The sequence below is a fragment of the Lycium ferocissimum genome, chromosome 5, assembly GCF_029784015.1.
Source record: "Lycium ferocissimum isolate CSIRO_LF1 chromosome 5, AGI_CSIRO_Lferr_CH_V1, whole genome shotgun sequence".
NCBI classification, from domain to species: Eukaryota; Viridiplantae; Streptophyta; class Magnoliopsida; order Solanales; family Solanaceae; genus Lycium; species Lycium ferocissimum.
In genome coordinates, this window is record NC_081346.1 from 16,228,590 (window position 1) to 16,252,122 (window position 23,533).

At 35.9% G+C, this 23,533-nt stretch overlaps 2 protein-coding genes and 1 long non-coding RNA gene across 4 annotated transcripts; 1 reads left to right on the forward strand and 2 right to left on the reverse strand.

Annotated features, from left to right (window-relative positions):
- Positions 1–1,361: 1,361 nt before the first annotated feature.
- On the reverse strand, positions 1,362–1,784 carry LOC132057605 (uncharacterized). The gene has a single exon (XM_059450230.1). It carries the CDS (start codon positions 1,782–1,784, stop codon positions 1,362–1,364), a length of 423 nt encoding a protein of 140 aa, XP_059306213.1.
- Positions 1,785–3,572: 1,788 nt separating this feature from the next.
- LOC132058252 (uncharacterized) lies at positions 3,573–4,355 on the reverse strand. Its single transcript, XR_009415228.1, has 2 exons — positions 4,286–4,355; positions 3,573–3,980 (listed from the first exon to the last, which is right to left on the reverse strand). It is a non-coding gene; the product is annotated as an uncharacterized LOC132058252 (long non-coding RNA).
- Positions 4,356–13,323: 8,968 nt separating this feature from the next.
- Positions 13,324–15,284, forward strand: LOC132056222 (bidirectional sugar transporter SWEET10-like). 2 transcript variants are annotated; one of them, XM_059448313.1, is made up of 7 exons: positions 13,324–13,470; positions 13,827–13,863; positions 13,952–14,162; positions 14,291–14,452; positions 14,566–14,685; positions 14,812–14,931; positions 14,980–15,284. In XM_059448313.1, the coding sequence occupies exons 1-7, from the start codon at positions 13,425–13,427 to the stop codon at positions 15,112–15,114; spliced, it is 831 nt and encodes a 276-aa protein (XP_059304296.1). In that variant the 5' UTR covers positions 13,324–13,424; the 3' UTR covers positions 15,115–15,284. The 2 variants fall into 2 exon arrangements, with proteins under 2 accessions (XP_059304296.1, XP_059304295.1); XM_059448312.1 differs by having other exon boundaries at positions 14,812–15,284.
- The last annotated feature ends 8,249 nt before the right edge of the window (positions 15,285–23,533 follow it).

Below are 23,533 nucleotides of genomic sequence, written 5' to 3' on the forward strand. Positions count from 1 at the left end.
CACAAACATGTTGGAATTTATAAGGAAACTTAATGAAATCAAAAAATTTCATTATTGAATAAGGAACATGTCTCAACCTTACATGTCATAATTCTACACTGGGAACCACATTAGCTGAAACTGGAAATAGAACTGAATTTGACATAGAAATGGAATTACTTCCTTCTTGAAATGAAACTACATTTTCATGCTTAGACCTAAGACTAGTAGGCTGCAACAGGTAGAGACTATCCCTTACATCACCAAAAGCTTGAGTGTTCCTCATTAAAGGGTCCTGTAAGATACAACTATTAGAAGTAAATAACAGATCACACATATATTGATAGCACAACTTATGAACAGATAGTAAGTTATACTTGAAATCTAGAACATGAAGGGCATTTTTAAGAGTCATTTTAGGTAGAATAGAAACACTTCCTGCATAAGTCAACATAATCCTGAAAAAATTAGGCAAAGTGATACTAATAGGCACAGGAAGGGCTTTTAAAGAAATGAAAGATTTAGAATTAAAGCACATATGTTCTGATGCACACAGTCAATGATCTAGGTGCAAGTATTAAAAACTGAATGACAAGTTCCTGAGTACTTTAGGATTGTACCAGCTATTGCTCCTGCATTGAATCCACCATTTGTAGTTCCTCCTTGTCCCATTTTGCCTTCATGAGAACCTTCTGCACTAGATCGGCATATTGGTCCTTATTCATGCCTTGACTGCCACTACTGCTTGTTGCATCCCCTTATGAAATAAGTGGAGTTTCTACCTCCTCTTCAACAATCACCCCATTTTTCTTTCCTTGATACTCCTTAAATTTTGTAAACTCAAAATCAGTTAGATACCCATCGAGTCTATGACAATCATCTTGGAAATGTCCTTTTTTTCCACAATATGTACAAGTCACATTTGGATTATACTTTGATTTCCTTAGTTTGTTCATTTGAAAACCTTTAACTGGTCTTTGTGTGTTTGGAATAAATTTTTGTTGTGTTTGACCATGTCCTCTCATCCCTTGGTTTCCATTTCTTTGATATGATTTTCCTTGTGATGTTGCCATGAAAGATCCAGATCCAGAATCATTGGTGTAGTTAGCATTCACATACACCTCTATATGATTCTCATCTTGCAATAGTAGTGCATATGCAGTATCCATGCTAGGCAAAGGATTCATCATCAATATGTTTCCTCTTGCCTGTGCATACATATCATTTAAACCTATGAGGAACTGTATAAGTCTTTAGTCCTCCAGAGATTTGATTAGTTTATTCTTATCCTCACAAGTGCAGCATATGATTGGATTGATTGAGTCTAGCTCATCCCACAATCTTTTTAACTTAGTGAAATAACCTGCTACATCGCTGTTTGTTTAAGTTAATCCTGAGAGTTCCTTTTGCAGATGATATAATTTTGCACCATTAGTTTTCCCAAATCTGCTCTCCAAACTTTCCCAAAGTTCCCTTGTTGTTTTGGAGTACATTACACTGTCTTTAATGTTTTTTGTTAAGGAATTCATCAACCAAGTAATGACCATGTTATTGCAACAGGCCCATTGTTCATAGTCCACATGATTCAGATCTGGTGGTCTGAAATCTCCATTGATAAAGCCAAATTTCTTTTTGGCTGATAAAGATATTAAAACAGATCTTCTCCATCCTGGAAATCCTCTACCATAAAAAATGGTGTTGATGAGATTCATTCCAGGTGAATCTGAAGCATTAAGATAATAGGGGTGAGAGTGATCAAACTTAGTAGCTACTGTGTTTTCAGTATTTGAATTATCTGCACTCATTCTATATTGTACTGAGTGATAAGATTAAGATTTTGGTGATGTAGAATGATGATTTTGATGACCAGAAAATTGGATCGAGCTACTGCTCTGATACCGTGAAAGAAAACAAAGATATTTTGTGAAATTTTCTGATGTTCTGTATTGATTTCCTCATCCTCCATATATACATGTATTTTGTGCAATAAAATAAATAATAGAATCTACCTATACACTTGTCACTATTTGATTTGTACAATGCATAACTAATCTTATTCCCTCACATGACAAGCACACGAGGGAAGCTTCTTAGCCCTTTCCTTCTTCTCCACCTGTCCAACAAACGTACGGCTGAGATTTCATTGCATCATTCTCAATCAAGGGCTGGGATTTGTCCATGTAGACAAGGGACAAATATGTTGTGTTCCTAGGGTGTATCAAAGTGTTGTCTGAACCATCATCTTCTTCTTCTTTCTTTTCTCTTTTTCGATCACCATTGTTGTTCATCTTGTTCGTTGAACAAGGATTCTTATTCTTCTGTATTTGTATTCCAATAGCTGTTAATGGCAAAAGGGGTTTTGGGAGTGAAACGGAGAAGAGGAATGGAAGCCATTTGTTTTTGTTGGAAAGCTTCAAAGCTTCATTGTTGCTCAACAATGGCGGACTACAAAGTTCATCATTAATTTGTTCCAAAAATCAAATGGGTAACACCAAAGTAACCATGCCACTACAAGCTTCATGTGATCTGTAAATTCATGTTAATGGTCAACAAACATTCTTTCTGCACCAAATCCACCACTCTTTTTTTTTTGTGTGTCAAATCGAGATTTCTTATTTTGATTGAGACTTTTTCTTAGTAAAATTGTCACAAATTCATTGTTTGTTGAGCTTAGAGAAAATGATAAGGAATTTGGTTTTCTCAACTACCACTGAAAGCATGATTATCTCAACTGGGTCAGCGGGGGTCCAAATGATTTGGGCGAGGATTCCGTTTGACGTTCGGGTTGACACTACTAAAAAAAACAGGATTTTCCAACCTAAAAAAATGGCTATTTCCTACCTCATGAGGTTGGTTTTGGTCAAAAACCGACCTCAAAATTAGGTCGGAAAAGAGTGGGTCGGAAATATTACCGACCTCATGAGGTCGCAAAAAACCAACCTCACGAGGTCGGTAAATTTTTTTACAACGGGTATTAATTAGATAACGTACCGACCTCACTAGGTCGGTAAATTATATTAATAATATAATGAAATGAGTTTACCGACCTCCTGAGGTCGGTAATTTATATGAATATATAATATATTGTTTTAGATTTCCGTCATCATGAGATCGGTATTTCACAATTTCTGTAAAATATTTGCAGAAACCCAACCTCATGAGGTCGATAATTTGTAATTTTTGGAAAAATTTCGCAGACAACCGACCTCATGAGGTCAGCAATTTGCAATTTCTGGAAAATTTTGCAGAAAAGCGACATCATGAGGTCGGTAATTTGCAGTTTTTGGGAGAATTTTGCAGAAAACCGACCTCATGAGGTCGGCAATTTGCATTTTCTGGGAAATTTTTTGTAGAAAACCGACCTCATGTTGCAGTTTCCGGTAAATTTTGCAGAAAACCGACCTTATAAGGTTGGTATTCTGCAAAAAAAAATTAGTAGGAACTAGCTGCTATTCCAGCTGCCCCCCTGTCAAGATGAAAATAATTTTATATTCAACTAAAACCAACTCAAATAACTGTCAACAATTCACCAAACTACTATAAATACATAAAATATTAAGGTACTTCAACAAACACATATATTACAACATATATATTAAAAACCACCAATACATCAAATTCAATTCGAAACTACTTCAAAGTTGAATCAAAACGTCATTCAAACATTCACAAGAGACATTAAGCTACTTCAACCTTCGCAACCATCAACACAACATTAAACTACTTCAACCTTTACAAACATCCACAAAACATTAAACTAGTCTACACTAAGTCTACAACATTAGACTACATTCACAAGAGACATTAAGCTACTACAAAATTCTGAATGATCTTCATTTATTCAGAAAGAATAGCCAGGTTTCTCGAGTCAGACCTGAAAGCCTGCAGGCTCACTGGTACTCGAAGCCCATCATAGCTAAGTTGCACATCGATGCCTTCCGTTTCCTTTAGTTTCAGTAGCATTTCATTTACTACTTCATGATCCATGAGATGCATCATGCCTTCAAACCACATCAAAATATGAGCTCGTTAGCTATGAAGCAGTTCTTGATGTGCGTCAAATTTCATTTACTACTGATTTGTCGGCATTATAACATTAGCAGGATTTACCAAGTAATTCATATATAATTGCAGTATAAAAATCTTCCTTAAAGACAAATCAAAGCTCTGGTAGTTGAAGATCTACTAAGGTCTAAAAGGCACAAGCCAAAAGAGATATTGAAAGCCTAGCCTATCATATGCAGAAGTAAAACAGAAAAAGAAAGAACCAAGGTAAATAAAATAGGAAAAGAAGGAACCAACATACCAGTGAAAAGTGTTCTTTTTGGTTTGATTTTCCGCACTTCATCCAGAGCCTTCAATTGTTTTCATGGATATGTCAATGACAAGAAATGTTTAATTATTCAACTGTTAAAAGCTCTAGATAGCACTGCCCTCGATTCAGCCTAAAAAGAGAAAAAGGATATAAAAGATTAGAGCTCACCCTTGGAAGTCCTAAATGTGTTGAGGAAGATCTATCAGGCCGCAAAGCATCCTAAAAATGTCAGGAGACATTTATTAGTTGGTTTAGCATTTAATATTAACTAATTGCAGGAGAAAGGAATGCGGAGTTCAAAGGAAGAGAGGCAGAGAGGGAGACCAACCATGATGAAGAGTTCACAGTCCTGTAGAAGTGGGTAAGTTTCCTCAGGTATATCACTTACATCGCTATGAAAACCAGGTTCGAATAGGGAAGCAGGAAAACATTAGTCGCTCAGGTTACTGCCTGCTGATGAAACTTCAAAGCTAGAGAATAAGGAATTATCTAGTAGGGAACCAATGGAAACCATTAGCATAATAATAAGCAAAGTCATCATAACTTAACCATTTCAACTTATAATGCACAGATATTTTTAGTTAGGGATACTATACAGAAGATCGATGGATCAAATAGTGAGAAAGGCAACAATAAATACAAAAAGGCCAAGTCGAGAGAAGTACATGCACACCTTGTACTACAGATTAGTGTTGTACAATGTCTTTTTCCATATGGTTTTCTTTTTTTCTTTTGAAATGGGGTAAGCATGAGTTTTCTTTAACAACGGGTTACTGTTTTTCATAGGTTTGATGAAACTATTAACCAACGCTTCATGAGTGGCAAAAATTTGCATCTACTGCATTTTAGGATGCTATTCCCGATTTCCTGTTAACACTTTGAGCAATCGGGGATAACTGCATTCAAGTTGCTACCGGAAACTCTGAAGATTTTCTGTTTCCTCATGTTTACTTCAAAGGACAGTAAATGCATCTCCAAGCAATCAGATGAGTGCTTAAGTAGCAGCTTCAGGTACTTTGTAGCCTCAGCTAGAGGATCTTCAATCTGATGTTTTCTCAATTGAGAAGATTTTATTCAATCAAAATATGCAAAATTTGGAATAGCCTCAAATTAATAAATTTCCTTTCCCCCCATTTTATTGGACACACTCGTTTTCTCGAATAGACTCCAAATGTCTGACACGACCTCACGGATATAAGATGGTGACCACTCAAAGTTTCATGAACTAAATTACCATCAGAAGTACAAATTCAACTGGTGATAGAGATATCCCTCAGCACACTAGAATCGATATAAAATCAATTCTAGTGTCTTCTAGCATCACTAGGGTCGTACAGTACTACTAGCCAAATGTGCATATATCATACAAGAGATTGTGAAGCCCAAATTCACCATACTTACCAAGATGTGACAGAAAGACAGAAACAAAATAATACCTGAACCAATTCTCTGTCCGGACCCATTAAAAAAAACATACAATTTAAGATGCAAATACAGATAATTAATTTTGAAAAGCTCTGATAGCAGACTTTACTTTTCACTACATTTTGAAAATTGGAAGTGCAGTACCACAAGAAACAATTTCCAGCAAGGTGAACCAAGCAGGGATATTGCCAAGTATTAAAGTCAACAAACAAATGGTAAAGGCAAAAGAAACGAACAATGAAAGATTCACAAGTATTTTGATATGGATAAATGAGCAAATATACCTTAACACAGTATAAATCTATGACTGTAGGAGTATGTTCTATTGCCTCATCAATTTTTACAAGAGCAATGTCATACTGTCCACATCTGTCATAATGCTGCAACAAGAAAGTTTTTTATCAATTAGGAAGGTGAAAGGAAACAAAGAAAAGGACATGAAACCCTGAATATTTATTGAAGACATGAGCAAACCAGAGCCAAATAGAACAAAATCCACATAAGTGTTGAAGGGGGCTCTTTTCCCTCACTGCAGAGCATGGACCATAATGTTACACGTAGAAGTGTCTAATAGCACATCAAAATATAATTAGGACATCAATCCCCTTAAGCTCATACAAATTATAAGACATCAATCCCCTTAAACTCTGAAAATAGTACCATATACAATAGCAATCAGATATTTGAAAAAATATTAATGGGACCAACTAAATTAACTAGTAGAGTAAAAAGACTTAACCTCAAGATCATGTACAATGAATGGGTCTTCCTTTACGATGTTAAATTGCAACTCTGAGATTGCAGCTCCCGAAATGATACCACTTTTGTCCACCAAATAATAGTGAGTTTTCTTCATCACCTAAAGAAAGAGAAAAAAATGCAAATTCTAAGCTAATAAAAATAACAATTTCTGAAGCAAGTTATATCAACTCAGGCATATTGCTATCTCAGAGTGGCAAAAGAATAGTAGTGAACTATAAAAGGGATAAGGCACCATTACCCCCCTAAACTATACCCGAATTTGCTACGACACACCTTACCTTTCTCTGGGCCCTATTACCCCCCTAAACTTATTTAAAACAAAATAATTACCCCCCTAAACGCTGATGTGGCAAAGAGAGTGTGTTTCACTCTCTTTGAGAGAGTGAGAAACATAAAAAAGGGGAAAACTTAATTTTTTTTTCTTAAAAATCTGCATTTTCTTAAAATTTGAAAATAAATCTAGTCTTCCACATTTAGTTTTAAAAAACGGGCTTTTCCACATGTTAAGAAAATAATTAATTTTTTCAAAATTTTATAAAAATTCAGTTTTTTTCACATTTTGGCAAGAAAAACATTTTTCCGGATTTTATTTGAAAAATAAAAGTGTCCTAAGAAAATGAAATCAAAATTTTTTAAGACATTTTAAAAAAATAATCAAGTTTTCCATATTTTTAACAAATCCATTTTTCCATATTTAAAAAAAAAATCATTTTTCAGTTTTTTTTTTCTTTTTCAAAAACGGGTTTTAAAAAAAAAAACAAATTTTCAATTTTTTTTTTTTAAAAGGGTTTTAAAAATCCTTTTTTTAAAAGAAAATTCAGTTTTTAATCCATGTTTTTAGGTTTTTTTTTTTTTTAAATGGTTTTAAAAAAATCAAATTTTCAAATTAAAAAAAAAAAAGACGGGTTTTAAAACTCATTTTTTTTTAATGAAAATTCAGTTTTTTATTTTTATTTTAAAAAACATTGACACGAAAGCTGAAAAAAAAAAAAAAAAAAAAAGAAAACAAATAAATACACATGCAAAGCGAGTGAGAGTGTATGTCACTCTCCCATATGAAGTGGGCGTCGCGATTGGGGGGTAATTATTCCGTTTTAAATAAGTTTAGGGGGTAATAGGACCCTGGGAAAGGTAAGGTGTGTCGTAGCAAATTCGGGTATAGTTCAGGGGGGGTAACGGTGCCTTATCCCACTATAAAACAAATATAGTACTAACTGTTGAGAAATTCCAGCCAGTAGCTGAAAATAAAAATCCATCCAACAAAAGGATATGGCTCAATATTTAATGTTTGTTGCAAATTTTCTCCCCGTAACTTTCTTCCATCAAATTAACAGCACAATGTCAAATATAGAACATTTACCATCATCAGGAGATTTCTAATTACAGCGCAATATTAATTAAGAAAAGAAAGAAAGCATACCTCAAATGGTTGGCTGTGGACGCGACGGCGATGGCGGTACTGATTAGGGACGGCGGCGACGTTGACGGCGGTACTGATTAGGGACGGCGGCGACGGTGACTCCCTGCAATGATGGTGACGTCGACGGCGTATTAGGGTTAGAGAGAGAGGGGGAGTGAAAACGTGAGAGGGAAAGAGAGGGAAATGGAGAGAGAAGGGTTTATTTGGGTCTGTTTTAATTTAATTTATTTTCCCAATTATACGACTCGGTATATTTAATTATTTTATTTTTAATTTAAAAGAATACCGACCCCGTAAGGTCGGTATTCTTTTAAATTAAAAATAAAATTATAATATTAGGTATCAAATAAATTTTCGACCTACTAAGGTCGGTACATTATTTTTTCAAATTTTGGTACAAAATTACCGACCTCATGAGGTAGGTTTATTTTTTAAAAAACTGAAAAATAAATATTACGACTTTTTTCCGACCTCAATTGAGGTCGGGAAATCCTGTTTTTTTAGTAGTGTGAAGTTCCGACGGGTTCGTTGTCTATATGACTATAGAAATATATGGGTCAGGTATTAAGGGCGGGCTGGGTTTTCGAGTTTAAAATTGGGGGATGGTTATTTTATTGTGAGGATGACACGTGTCAGTCCATCTAAATTAAGGGCAAATCAGCACCAAAGTATAACGGTAAGGGCATAATTGGACGTAAAGTATAACGGAGGGTACGAATAGACAATATTGAAAGCTCAGGGGTATTTTTAACCCTTTTCCGTTTAATGAATATCTTAATCATTCATATCTTAATCCATAGAAGTATTTATTTTTTTATATTACCACCAGTCCACCACTTAATAGATATGAATGATAAGAGTTGTCACAAAGTCTTAATATCATTAAGAAGTCTATTCAATGATTTTTACAAATTAAGTTCACCAATTCCATCCATCCACCGCTAGTGGCCCACCATTATCAACCACAACCGTCGCGCGGCGTCCAACATTATCAACTACCACCACCCACTCAGCCACCATCTCCGTCAATCACTACAATCAGCTATCATCACCACTAGCCACCATTTACAATCATCACCAATACCACGACAACCACCAAAAACATTATTGACAATCACAAGTTCACAACCATCAGTCATAAGATTTTTAATACAAACTACCACCCGAAGCTCTGCCGACTGTCCTGAGTGATGCAGACGGTTGAATCTCAGTGGTTGAAGTTGAATACTTTCAGTCAAAATCAACAATGATAGCTAATTCACAAAATTGGAAATCCAATATTAATATTCCTACAAGTAGGTCTTTGTAAAATTACGAAACAAGTATTGTGCTTATCATTGTGTCAATAGTCAAAGATAGAATAATCGAGTGAAAACAAAAGGATCGAATAAAAGTTGTCAAAAATATATGTTTACAAATTACAGAGTCTCTTGATCATCAGTTTGCAGTTTGCACTAGTCAAAGATTCAGCCTTTTCCAAAATAAAACTGAGCCCTAGCTAGGTTACCTTTTCAAATAACATGGGGAGCCGCCAAATTTTTTATTACAACTTTTTTTCCTGTATAAACTTTTTGGTTCTTTCAGATTTCGGTGGAAACGGTGACATATTGGGTAATGAGGTCCTTTCTTTGAGACTTTTGGAAAAAATCCCTTTTATTGTAGTCCTCTCTTTCTTAACTCGATACTTTTAAGAAAAGATCTTGTAGCATAATCTTTACGTCACTTAACATAGTTGAAAAATAATGTTACTTCCAGATCTTGAAATTCCTTTCAAATTTAAATGTGGACTCATTTATGACTTCGTATTGTTTGACATAAAGGTGTACTTGAATTATAAGATGTCAAGTTAATAAAGGAGTGACTGACAAATTGAAAGAGTATACAATATTCCTTCCACCCAAATTTATGGATCCGAATAATTTTCATTTGTCTTACTTCAAGAATAATTTGAGGATATATAATGCCCGACATTAAAAAAATTGAGCATATTCAATCCAAACTTAAGGCAGTGGCAGACTAACCTGAGACATTTATATTCTTTTTGCCCTTGAACTTTGCAACCTGCCACACATATAACGTGATAATTTTAATTAGAGAAAAAGTTTAAAATTGCTTTTGAACTTTGCAAAATTATTCATTCATGCTTTCTGTTGAAAGTTTGTTTAAAAAAGGACCTCGATGTTTTATATCCAAACATACCATATATGCCTTTTAATAAAATTATTCGTTGAATTTGTGCCCTACATTTATAATATTTATTAATATTATGATAATTAAACTACAATTAAAGTTTTGATAACGAATTGAATTCTTAAGTTGTAACACACGTTAAATTTGCGGTGCAAGATTTTTTTATTTTTTTTTCAATAATAAAAGAACCTCAAACAAGAATAAATACAAGTAAGGTGGGGCTAGGCCTTACCTTACAAATCTTAATGAGGTCAAGCACCTCTACAATTACTAGCAAGCATGTAAGAAATAAGAACTTGAAAAAAAACCTGATACTCTATGATCACCACGGTGTTTATAACACACTCGATGATGATATTACAAATGATGATTCTAATAAAATGATAAAATTAAACAAGAAAGAAAGTAGAGCAGAACTCATTCTTCTTTGTACCCGTGACAAAAAATTTATAGCCTGGTATCAATTTGATTCTTCTCTTCAAGAGTTCTTGAAAATACATAATTCATTTTAGATTTGTTGAACCTTGTTGATGTAGTTGAACCTTGTCACCTTTTGCTTTGCCACTCTCATTGGTAGTTGTCTTGGGGCAAACTCCTCAAACACTTTATCATCCCAACTATATGTCTGCCATTAGTTTTATTTTTATTTTCGCGTTTTCCACTTCTTTGTTGCCTAAGAGAGATGTCGGTGTTCCTAGAGGCACTTGCAAAGCATCTATCCAGAATTTCATCCTCCTCGCTTTCGTCAAAAAAATCAGCATCGTGTAAATTATGTGGAGAAAAAGAACTACTTCCAACAACTTGTAATTGCTTACTAGTGTTCATTTTTTTCATCTTGTTTAACTCTTGATGCCTACCTTATTTATGTCATATTGGCTAGGGTATAACTGAACGACCTAGATTTCTTAGTCCCTTTAATTTAACTAATATCACCTTCTTAAGCGTGCAAATTAAAGAAGATTCTATTTCACATAGAATGGTGCAAAATTTGCGGTTATATACTTGTTCCTAAGATTGATATATAACTTAACGGGTCATTTGCACGATTGTCCTTCAAAGGCACTGATCTTTAATTTTTATCCCTTAAATTGGTGGTCTTTAATTTTTGCACATCGCCTTGTACCTCGAGGTCCTAGGTTCCACAATTCAGTAAAAAAAAAAAAAAAATCGCAAGACAGAGTTTCGTAGCAAAATTAGGCCTATTCGGGCAAAAGTTAGTCCTTAAGGCAGAGTTTTGCAAAATTCCAACTGAGGTAAAAAAAAAAAAATTGCCTTAATGCAAACCTCTACCTTAAGGGTAAAGTTTTGCCTTATGCCTGAAGGAAAAACTCTGCCTTTAGTAGAGTTTGAGGCAAACTCTGCATGATCAGGTAGAGTTTTAATGCAAACTCTACTTAAGGCAGAGTTTGAAACTCTGCCTGAAGGTAGCAAAACTCTATCTTGCGAATCCAAACTCTATCTTGCGAATTTAATTTTAATTTTTGACTGAGCGAGAATTCGAACTCAAAACGAAGGAGTTTTTAATGAAGGGCAAAAATTAAAGACCACCAATTTGAGGGACAAAAATTAAAAACCAGTGCCTTTGAAGGGCATTCCGCACAAAAAAAAAAAAATGTAACTTAAGGATGCTCGGTCTCATGTAAATTGACCAAAACATATTATTCCAAACTCATTCACGTTAAATGACGTTTTAGTATGTTGCATAAATCCTCAAGTCATAGCGTTCCACTTAATTTAAATATATATTACCTTGTCACCATCTTCTAAACGAGTCAACAATTTTCATGGAGCATGTAATAAGTATTACTATTAGTAGCTATAATTCATCATAAGAAGAACGGGAAACACGGTGTTTATCAGTAAATTATTTAGGTCTACTAACCAAATCATTTTAACCATGTTTTACTCGTGCGCTTTTAATTCGAATAACTCGGTAACGCCCACTTACATTCATGAGAGAGCTTGAATTTGGTCACGAATTTAAAATGACTATACCTATCCGTTAAAAGTTAAATAAGCTTTAAGCAGTAGAAAAAGTATATACATTGCATGTTTAAAGTATAGTGGGGAAGACCATTTTTAACATGAGTAGAGAAATTAATTAGAGTCTTCCACTCAATTTTTAGAAGAAATGAGATGCATCTTTGGTTCTCGATCTCTCAATTGTTTATTCTTACTTTTTAAAAATTAAACTCAGACCCTCTTAAGCACAATAACATCATTTTTATTTCTTATGATGAAACCAAATCAGGCAAGCGATGTGTGCACATGGTATCATTAAACGACAACGATTAATGCAAGAACGTTCAAAGTGGTACCATTATGGTACATCAAAGAAAAAGACGTTGGCATAAAGTAAGAGAAAGGAAGATTGTACGAAACATCTGGGGTTCAATCATTGGAAAAAGCATTAAGTTCTCGAGCATATAGCAATGAGTATATGTTATTTTAATAACTTTTGTGTAACAGATTAAAGTAAATCGAGCTAGACAAAATTAATAAACTCTCTTTCTGTCAATTTGAACCATCCCACCTCCACCCCTTTTATCAACACAATTTGAACCATTTCATTAAAATTGCAACAAACTAATGAACTCATAAATTTAGAAATATAATGACTTTAATAGAAAATTTTAATTGAACCCGTAAATTTTAAATCATGAATTCGCTGATGTTTTCAATTAAGAGACGGAGATATTGGATGCATTAATTAATCCCTCATACACTACAGATTGAGATTGGTAAATTAAATCAGAACCCACCAGGAAAAGATAAACCTACTAAAGCAAAGCAAACGGAAGCACATCCTGAATTTCTTCGGCTACTGCCGCAAATTCATCTCCTCAATTGACTATAGCAGTACTGGATGGCCCAAACTCCATTATTGATGCCAAATGGCAGGTAATTATTGGTCTCTCCATCATTTCTTGATTGCTTTTTAGTTGATTAGGAGTTCATTTTGTACAGAAAATCAACTCCGTCCAAAAAATTTAAAGCATGATAGTATGCCTTAGTGCCAGTGAGGATTGGTGGATGACATAATAAAAGAGCCTGGGACACTTGAATTCTTAGGATATTTGCCATTGCACCATCACTCTTAGAATATTTGTCCAAATAAAATATAGGAGTACTATAGTACAAAAGTTCTTCCACTGTTGCACCAACTTTCTCACCCCCTGCCTATATAAATATGTCGACCAACCTCTCCCCATTTCACTGCCAAAGTAAATCTTGCTAGTCTTTTGCAACTCTTAGCACTTCTTTGTGAGTGAGCTATAGAGATAGTGCTAGAGATTGAAATTTCTTGCTAGCTAGAAACATAAACAAAAAGATATGGCTTTTTCTGCAGATCACTGGGCTTTTGTTTTTGGTGTCCTTGGTAAATATACCTGTTTTTCCTCCTTGCTACTAAAAATCTATTGGATAATTTTTGAAGTATCACAAGCCCCTGCTTCTTCTTCTTCTTTTACTTGTTTTCTTCAAGGAAAGAATGCTAAATAGTTGAACCCACTCTGTTTATGTTTTGAGGATAATAATATTAGAACATATACCATTAGGTCTGGCCTAATGTGCATACAAAATTTACATGTACATGTTATGCAATTGCCGCAGTAGTTAAATTGATCATTCTAGCGTATCCTCAATAATTTTGATCATTTGCATGCACTTTTCTTCATTATTATATTTGAGTTTAACTTCAATTGATCTTTATTCTTTTTCTTTTGTAATTTGCAGGTAACATCGTCTCGTTCATCGTGTTCCTTTCTCCAATGTAAGCATCCACTTTCTTAGATCCTTCAAGAGCTGTCACTAATTTATTATGCTTATGATCTGACAGTAATATACTTTCACACTTGCAGCCCCACATTTTGTAAAATTTACAAGAAGAAATCAACGGAAGGTTATCAATCAATTCCATACGTGGTTGCTCTCTTTAGTTCCATGCTTTGGATTTACTATGCATTTTTGAAGACCAACACAACCCTTCTCATCACTATTAACTCCTTTGGTGTCTTCATTGAAATTATATACGTTGGTGTCTACCTTTTCTACGCACCAAAAAATGCCAGGGTAAGTTTTTACAAGAAACTCAGTATCATTTTTCAGTGCAGTTTCTTTATTACTATTTTTTTTTACTTCCTTTCCTTTGCCTAAAGAAAGAACATATAAGTCTAATATTTATAATTAAATTAACGCAGTTCCAAACTATAAAGATGCTCCTAATATCAGTGGTGGGTGGCTTTGGTGTTATTGTTCTGGGTACCCAATTTCTATTCAAAGGTGCTGCTCGTGGGCAAGCGATTGGATGGATTTGCCTTGTGTTTTCCTTATGTGTGTTTGTAGCACCCTTAGGCATAGTGGTAAGCTTTTACGTGCAATTAATTCATGAACATCAAGAATTACTCTTCATTGATTCCCCTGTTTCTCCATCCCTTAAGATACTAATGCTTATAATTTTTCTTATATAATGCAGAGACAAGTGATCAAAACAAAGAGTGTGGAATACATGCCATTACTTCTGTCCGTTTTTCTCACCTTAAGTGCTGTCATGTGGTTCTTTTATGGTCTTCTCGTAAAAGACATTAACATTGCTGTAAGTTCTTTGTTCAAGCATCATATACTTATTTTCTATACTTGCATGTGTCTATATATATTTTACATAAAATATGTTCAATCTTATCCATCGTGTGTTTAATTACTTTCACTTTTGTCATTATAGATTCCAAATGTATTGGGATTCATCCTAGGAATTCTCCAAATGGTGCTTTATGTAATTTACAATAAGAAAGAGAAGGCTATCTTAAAGGAGCAGAAACTTTCAGAGTTACAAAAGCCCGCAGTTACTTTCTTGGATGAGAAAAATAGGAAGTTTGAAGAACTCACAAAGGAACAGATTATTGACATAGTGAAGCTTGGTTCACTGATTTCCTCGGGGAAAATTCAGGTGGCTTCGTGTCTGCATGATACATGTGCATCAGCTAAAGTTGAGGATACTCCCCAGCTGCAAACTGTAGAAGCCTAGGAATTTACACTTTCCTAACTTGTAATGGCTAATGTGTTTGTACACAAGTTTATTCTTAGCTCATAATTTCGTTTTATCGTAAAATTAGCTTCCTAGCTAGATCATGTACTCAAAAGGCAAAATTGTTATCTTGAAGCTAAAGCATAAAACGGCTGTTCGTTATTGATTTTCTGTGGACAAAAACTTGTTGCGTCCAAACGCACACGCAAGTGTACATCGTATCAAGTAATATAGTGATTTTTAGAACATCGGATGTCGAACCCATAATGTTGGAGTTATGATTAACCGTCAACTAAATTAAACTATCCAAATTATCTAAACAAGAGATGAAATTCGAAGATTGTGATTATAAACTAATTGAAGATAAAAGAGATAAATAGTGAACTTCAACAAAGAAAGAGCGAGTTTTTATATTATCAATGAGATGAATGTTCTAGGGTTGCGGTTGGTTCACCAATCCTATTGAGTTTTCAAACTATTTCCCTTTAATCCGAATTGTCGACGATTGCTAATTTACCGGATTATTAACTCTCGTAGTATTCTCCCGAACTACCACTCGCCTATTCAAAACTGTTCGCCGCCTATATTCCTATGGAATTGACTTGTTAAGAAAAACGTTTATGGTATTTAATTGAACGTGGCGCCTAGGTATATTCCTATCCTAGCCACAAATCCTGCCAACTATAGGGATAATCGATCACGCCCAAATCCTTCTCTAATCTAACAACATCTTTCCCAAGCATGTATATTAGATAGTCGATAGAACCTAGCTGTGTGAAACAATCAAGCAATTATGAACAGAATTAAAGAAGCAATCAAACTCAACAACTCGTATTAAGATAAGAAATAATCACCAAACATCAATAATCATGGTTTACCACAACCCTAGAATGAGAAGTTTAGCTCCACATAGACATGGAGAAAAAGCAACAAATCATTCAAAGAAAAATATAGAAACTAGTGATAAGGAGAAGAAAAGGTAAAACCCATAATCTCCCAGGCGGCTCCTATTCTCTTTCAAAAGTCGTGTATTCTAAGGTAAAAACGGCTATTTATAAGCTAGGGCAAATATGAGATAAGTGGGCCCAATCCCGATCTAAATAGGACAATCGACGCCGCTTGTGCTTTGGTCATGCGTATGGCCATCGCATGATATGTACTGCAGACCGCATGCTCCGCACAAACAAAGCATAACATGTCCGAGAATCGAAAAGGGGTATTTTGTGCGGGATGTGAGGCGCATGGCCGGCAAGAGACCCTTCGAAAGGTCGATTTTGCCTTCAAGTGTTGGAACTTCCTTCGCAACATTCAATCGTCGTACATAGCCTCGGAATCACTCAAAACTGCCCGAATACCATTCGTGGTCCTTGTTGTACCTATTCATATAAACATACCAACATAAGCTTATATACAACAATTCACACTCAAAGCTGCGATGAAAGTGATAAGAAGTAAAGTGTAAATGACACTTAATCTAGATATTTGTGCCAAATATCAACACCCCCACTTAGACTTTGCTCGCCCTCGAGCAACCACTTATCATACATTCCCTAATACTTTTTGGCAATGCCACTCAAACAGTCTACATCGAATTCGGTGGATGTGCAAGTTTTGAAATTGCATTAACATACACATTGAGCCAATTCTTGAAAGTCATGCCAAGCTTTCAAAACCATCATTTTCTTATGCTTCAAAATTCTAGCAACCAAACCTCTCAAGAAACGATACGTTCAAAACATGCATATGACTCGTACACCACTCAAAACATAACGAACTAACCATGCTTATCCGACCAACTTTGGGTACTTCATCCATCTCCTATTAATTATGTGCCCTCACCCAAAAGAGAGTTGTCCATGTCTCACACAAGGTAAACTACTTATTTCAATGGACATAAGATGCAACAATATCGCTCACTCTCGCTTAAAGAATATCCAATGCTCAAAACATGACGAACCATAGGCTTGCCATGGTGTAACCGTTCAAAGAACTTAGAGTGAGGTGAATTTAAGATCACTTAGGACTTGTCTGGTTGTAATGTAGGCTATAGGGACGGGTAGGATATATTTTGGAAGATAGTGACTAACCTCCCTAAGCACTTTTAATACCTTACAATCATAGTTCAATTTTTTTGTTTTTACCATCCTTCATCACCCACAGCATTCATCCACGTGCTACCCATTCTATCTTATCAACACCCATTTATTTTCTCAAGTTTAAGCATCCTCTTGTTTTCAACAGACTAGTGGCAGACAACATTAAGAACGCAGACGACGAACTAAACAGTTCTTTTTTTTTTTTTTTTTTTTTTTTTTTTGATATTACACTTCCCACTGACCATCATCTACCCTTCAGACACACCCATAGACCTCATTTTTAACTTCATTCAACAATCCTCCCTCAACTTCACATCCTAACTCCACTTCAATAAGTAACCATTAAAAGTGCCTAAGGAGTAAAACAGGGATCAAATTGGGTCAATAAGAACAACGGGAGTAGGCTACGTGGCGTTGAGAAAAGAAAGGCTAAAGGCTCAACGGGGTTGACTAGGGTTATACATGTACAACGGGTAGGTGAACGACGTTTCAAGCTTTGGCTAACAAAGAAATGCCTCGATCACTTCCTAAACTTCTCACTCAATTTCACTTCACAACACACCGGGCAAGTTCTAGTCATCATTATCAAGCATGGATCATACCGAGTTTCCTCACATCACACACAAAGCCATAATCAACACAAAACATTCATACAACCATCCAATCAAGCAACTATCACAAATCATGCTAAGTGGGTCATAATGAGTCAATGCAGTCTACTACAGAAATGTTTCGAGGTAGGTTGCCTATTTTTAAGCATATTTTTTTAAAGATCTTCAAGAAGAAAAAACTCATGGTGTCCATATTCCACCTAACCTGAGCACCTAGCATTCGAGTGGTCGACGACAGCTTGACTCCTACGACTCTTCTACAAAACTAAAAATCTAACCGGTTCAAGGTCCCCGTGAGGAGAAAGAGAACCGAGGTCATAAGAAAACCCAAGGGGGTGGATGGTGTGTGCCACCAACGAGGGACTCAAGAAGCTACCAAGAAAACCTAACGCAAGAAAACTAAGAATTTTTTTTTTTTTTTTTTTTTTTTTTTTTTTTTTTTTTGACTCAAAGACTCAAACACTAATAAAAAGAAAACCTATGGCAACTTGATCACCATCCTTAACCTCAAAATGTTGTTACAAGGAATGTATTTCCCACCCCACACTTAAATCATGCTTTGCCCTCGAAGCATATAGATGGAAAAATTTAAAAACAAAGTAAGGCAAGAAATACTCCCTGGGGCCCACTAGGGCCTAGTCATCACCCTCATCATCCTCAGCCTCGCCATCAGATGGCTCGGCATCTTCTTCCTCATCACCCTCAGCATCCCGTATATTCTTCTTCACTACCTTCCTCCATCTCAGCGGCTATGAGATTGTAAATTCCCCTGAAATTTTTCTTCAACGCCACCTCTACTCCTCTTGGAACCTTGTGAAGGGCCTGACTCGTCCACTTTACCTTTTCCTTTGTTCACCATTGTACCTGTGGAGATTCAAAATACAAACATCCAACTTCGTTAGCAAATCTGAAACCAAGTGGGGTCGTGAAACATTCACCCCACAACTTCAAGCCGTGTGTTTATGCATTGAATGTTCATCTTTCTTGATGCTCGGGTACTCTCATGGCTTTAATGACTCTCCAGTGGGGTCGTGAAACGACCCCACACTTACTTCCGACTATGATACACAAAACTCAAAACAAAGAAGTTAACTAATTTTTAGCCTAAAACGACAAAATTAATGAAATAAAGACTATCCTACAAATCAAGGAAAAGCATGTTGAATGACCTATGGGTGTTCATGGCAATGCCCTATGGTTTAGAATGTTGTTTCAAGCTTATTTTCTACTCAAGACTTCACAAAAATCACACGAAACTTAATAGAGGAATTTTATCAAACAACTTGTGGGCATAGAACTATCCTCATGAAGTTTTGCAACAATGGAGGGTTGTAAAACCCTACCTTATGTTTGGGAATCGTTGTTCTAGCATCCAACATTTTTTTACAAACAACACAATACCAAAACAACCATCAGGAGCCCAACCCACGAACCCTTGTTTATCAATCTCTCAACAAAAAGGGGGACAAAAGGAATAGGATTTCATTGATGAAAACACACGAATTCTTACCTTATGTTGTGGAGGAGAAGATTTACACTACTTTCCTTAGAGTTGGAAGGGATTGGGAGAAGGGTTTTAGTGTTTGGGTTGGGTTGGGAGCTGTTTTAGAGAGAGGGGGGTTTTGTGAGAAGTGGGGAATAAGTGGGGGGTCGTCCGTGTCTTATTCTTTTAAAAGAATTCGAACTGGGCCGACCCGTGCGTTGGCCATACGTCGCATGACCAGCGCACAACATCCCCCTTTCTGAACTTTCTACTTAGAAAAATTTTGCTCTGATTACCCTTCATGCGCTGGCCATGCGTCGCATAACCAGCGCACAAAACACCCCCTTCTGAACTTTGTACTTAGCCAAAATTTTGGCCTGCTTACCCGTTGTGCGATTGCCATGCGACGCATAGGCATAGCACACACAAACCTGGAGCTGTTTCATTAACTGCTTCGAGCGTTTATTGTTCCTGCTCATTATTTGGTCCTGCAACATGAACACACACATGACATATATTGCTACAAAAGTTGGGTTGCCTCCCAACCAGCGCCTTAGTTAACGTCGTGGCACGACGTGAATCAACATCGCCACTTTTCCCTCCACTTTGAGGATACGAATTGCGCCCCTAATTTTGCATCAAATTTTCTGCTCCGCTCTGTGGGCGGTGGTGTGAAAATAAAGGAACCAAGCAATAGGTGTCGCATCTTGCACTTCTTGGCCCTTAAGTGAGGAATGCCGTTTTGCCCTTTTGGTGTGGCAAATTTTAGGATATAAGGGTCTTGTTCCTTATTTATACACACTTCTCCAAAAGCTTGGAGGGATCAATTTTCATGTCACCAACCAAACATAATGTAGAAAAATGTTTAGAATGAGGACCAACATGCCCTAACTCCGAAACTCTTATTTTGTACACCTCACTCATATGCACCCCTCAACATTGGCATCATCAACAATATTCTGGTCGAATGGTTAGAATTCTTCTTCTTATCCACATGTAGTGATCCATAACAACTAGTGGTTGGGCATCGGACATCTCAACCTTTTTATTCATTAAAGCACCACGGTGCATGGATATACGAGTCAAATTTGTCTATATCTTGTACGAGCTCAATCGCCTTCATCAATTGTGTCGCCATGTTTGTGAGTCCATCGCGGAGAAACCCATGAAATTTCATTTCTTGAGCTTGTTCCGTTAGCCAAGATTGTGCTCACTATCTTTGCTTTTTCGAAGTTATCTCCTTGTATGAACTCACTTTCTTCTTGTTTGAGGTTCGTCTTGGGTATTGGCTAAGCACAGTAACTTGCAGTTGCAAGTTTCGGACTCGGCTTTCATCTCTGAGTTTGACACGAATCCTCTCCATGGCCTTCTCTAGTTCATAGCGTTTTGCTCTCTTATCAATGTGTCTTGCTCCACTATTTTTTTCATCATATCTGTAACCCGAGCAAGTCTCTTAATGCATCCTCCACTTCATTACTCCTGTTAACATCACAAACAACAAGAGAATCATAATAGGGGATCGGGGATGGGGAATAAGAGTTAGGACAACCATTCCAATGACCATTTTGACCACCACATATACTACAAGCATTCCACTCAAAGGATTGGGTAGGCGCGCACAACCCATTCCCGAAAATATTATGACAGTGTTTCCACAGGTGGGGTCCTCCACAAATCAGACAAGAATCACCAAAATAGGCACAACCAATATTTGACCAATTTTTATTCCAAGATGCCATATCAAGAAAGATATCCAAACTATTAAATAAGAAAATAAAAAAATAAAAAATAAATAAAAAACTTGAACAGACAAAAAGAAAAGTATAATCTAGATAAACAGTTAATTTCTAACTCCCCGGCAACGGCGCCAAAAACTTGTTGCGTCCAAACGCACACGCAAGTGTACGTGGTCGTACAAGTAATATAGTGATTTTAGAAATCGGATGTCGAACCCACAGGGAGTTATGATTAACCGTTAACTAAATTAAACTATCCAAATTATCTATACAAGAGATGAAATTCGAAGATTGTGATTATAAACTAATTGAAGATAAAAGAGATAAATAGTGAACTTCAACAAAGAAAGAGCGAGTTTTTATATTATCAATGAGATGAATGTTCTAGGGTTGCGGTTGGTTCACCAATCCTATTGAGTTTTCAAACTATTTCCCTTTAATCCGAATTGTCGACGATTGCTAATTTACCGGATTATTAACTCTCGTAGTATTCTCCCGAACTACCACTCGCCTATTCAAAACTGTTCGCCGCCTATATTCCTATGGAATTGACTTGTTAAGAACGCAATTCGTTTATGGTATTTAATTGAACGTGGCGCCTAGGTATATTCCTATCCTAGCCACAAATCCTAGCCCAACTATAGGGATAATCAGATCACGCCCGCTTTAATCCTTCTCTAATCTAACAACATCTTTCCCAAGCATGTATATTAGATAGTCGATAGAGACCTAAGCATTGGCCAAACAATCAAGCAATTATGAACGAATTAAAGAAGCAATCAAACTCAACAACTCGTATTAAGATAAGAAATAATCACCAAACATCAATAATCATGGTTTACCACAACCCTAGAATGAGAAGTTTAGCTCCACATAGACATGGAGAAAAAGCAACAAATCATTCAAAGAAAAATATAGAAACTAGTGATAAGGAGAAGAAAAGGTAAAACCCAATAATCTCCGGCCTCCACGGCGGCTCCTACTCTCTCTAGGTCAAAAGTTTTGTATTCTAAGGTAAATACGGCTATTTATAAGCTAGGGCAAATATGAGATAAGTGGGCCCAATCCCGATCTAAATAGGACAACTGACGCTTTGTGCCTTGGTCATGCGTCGCATGGTACTATCGCGTAATACACCGTGTACAATCCGTGTCCGCGACCAATAACATGTCGAGAATCGAAAGGGGTATTTTGTGCGGCGGATGTGCGGCGCATGGCCGCATGAGACCCTTCGGTGGTCGATTTTGCCTTCAAGTGTTGGAACTTCCTTCGCAACATTCAATCGTCGTACATAGCCTCGGAATCACTCAAAAATGCGCCATGAATACACCTTCGTTGGTCCTTGTTGTACCTATTCATATAAACATACCAACATAATTATTATATACAACAATTCACACTCATAATATTGTCTTGATGAAAGTGATAAGAAGTAAAGTGTAAATGACACTAAATCTAGATATTTGTGCCAAATATCAGTGGCAACAAAATCATATTTTATTCAAGTTCATTTGCGTTAAAGTTAATTTCTATCATTTTTTTGCACCATCACCAGTAAATACAGTAGTCCTATTTTTAATCAGACACATTATTTCATCACGTTTTGCATGATCTATAATGTTGTTGCATCAAATTTGAGCACGTAAGCATGCCGTAGTTATCTTCAGTTGCGCTTGTGTCACAATATTTGCATCAATTACAATTTATTACTGAGCCGCGCTAGCTAAATAGGTTATTTGCATAGGTACCAAAAAAGAGTTTTAAGTATGTGTATATTAACCTCATTTTCTTCTACGCATACTTTAATGGCTTAATAATTGACAGCCTCATAAATTTGCTAGCGAATTTCATTTAATCATTCGAAATACGGTTTGTTCCAATTGACCACCTGAACACATGATAAATGTTTCTATTATACACTTGGTTTAAATTTTGGAAAAACTTTTGTGCATATTTTCAAACGTCTATTAGGTAATTAAGTTAACCAAATAAAATATGTCCTATAATTAAAGAATTTGACATATTTTAAGCAGTTAACTTATGTACATAATGGGCTTCAAGAATACGCACAAAAACTTTTCCAAAATTTGAACCGAGAGTGTCTAATATAAATACTTTATAATGTGTTCAGGTGCTCAATTGGAACACGCCATAGTTCGAGTATCTAAATGAAATTTGTTGAAAAATTGAAGGGACTATCAATATATTAAGCCTACTTTAATATTGTTTATGATTTAATTAAGTGTTATATTGATTAGTACCATTTTTTTTTTTTTTGGGAAATAAACTGTGAAATATTACCATACCAACAAAATAAAGCATCAATACACCTAAGAGAGCATCTATAGTCTTAACCACCTTCTAGGAAGGGTGCTAAGAACTAATAGACCTCTAGAAATCTAGTTACAAACAGCTTGTATAAAAGAACTATATTTATTCTTTCTACCTTTTAGATAGTTTCTAAATATAATCTATCATTTCTCTAATTACAAG

Excerpts from the sequence above, each read along its gene's own strand:
- LOC132057605 (XM_059450230.1), bottom strand. The coding sequence starts at position 1,784 with ATGAGTGCAGATAATTCAAATACTGAAAACACAGTAGCTACTAAGTTT.
- LOC132056222 (XM_059448312.1), top strand. The coding sequence starts at position 13,425 with ATGGCTTTTTCTGCAGATCACTGGGCTTTTGTTTTTGGTGTCCTTG. Across the intron at positions 13,864-13,951 it reads ATCGTGTTCCTTTCTCCAAT|CCCCACATTTTGTAAAATTT; the intron begins GTAAGCATCCAC and ends TCACACTTGCAG. Across the intron at positions 14,453-14,565 it reads TAGCACCCTTAGGCATAGTG|AGACAAGTGATCAAAACAAA; the intron begins GTAAGCTTTTAC and ends TATATAATGCAG.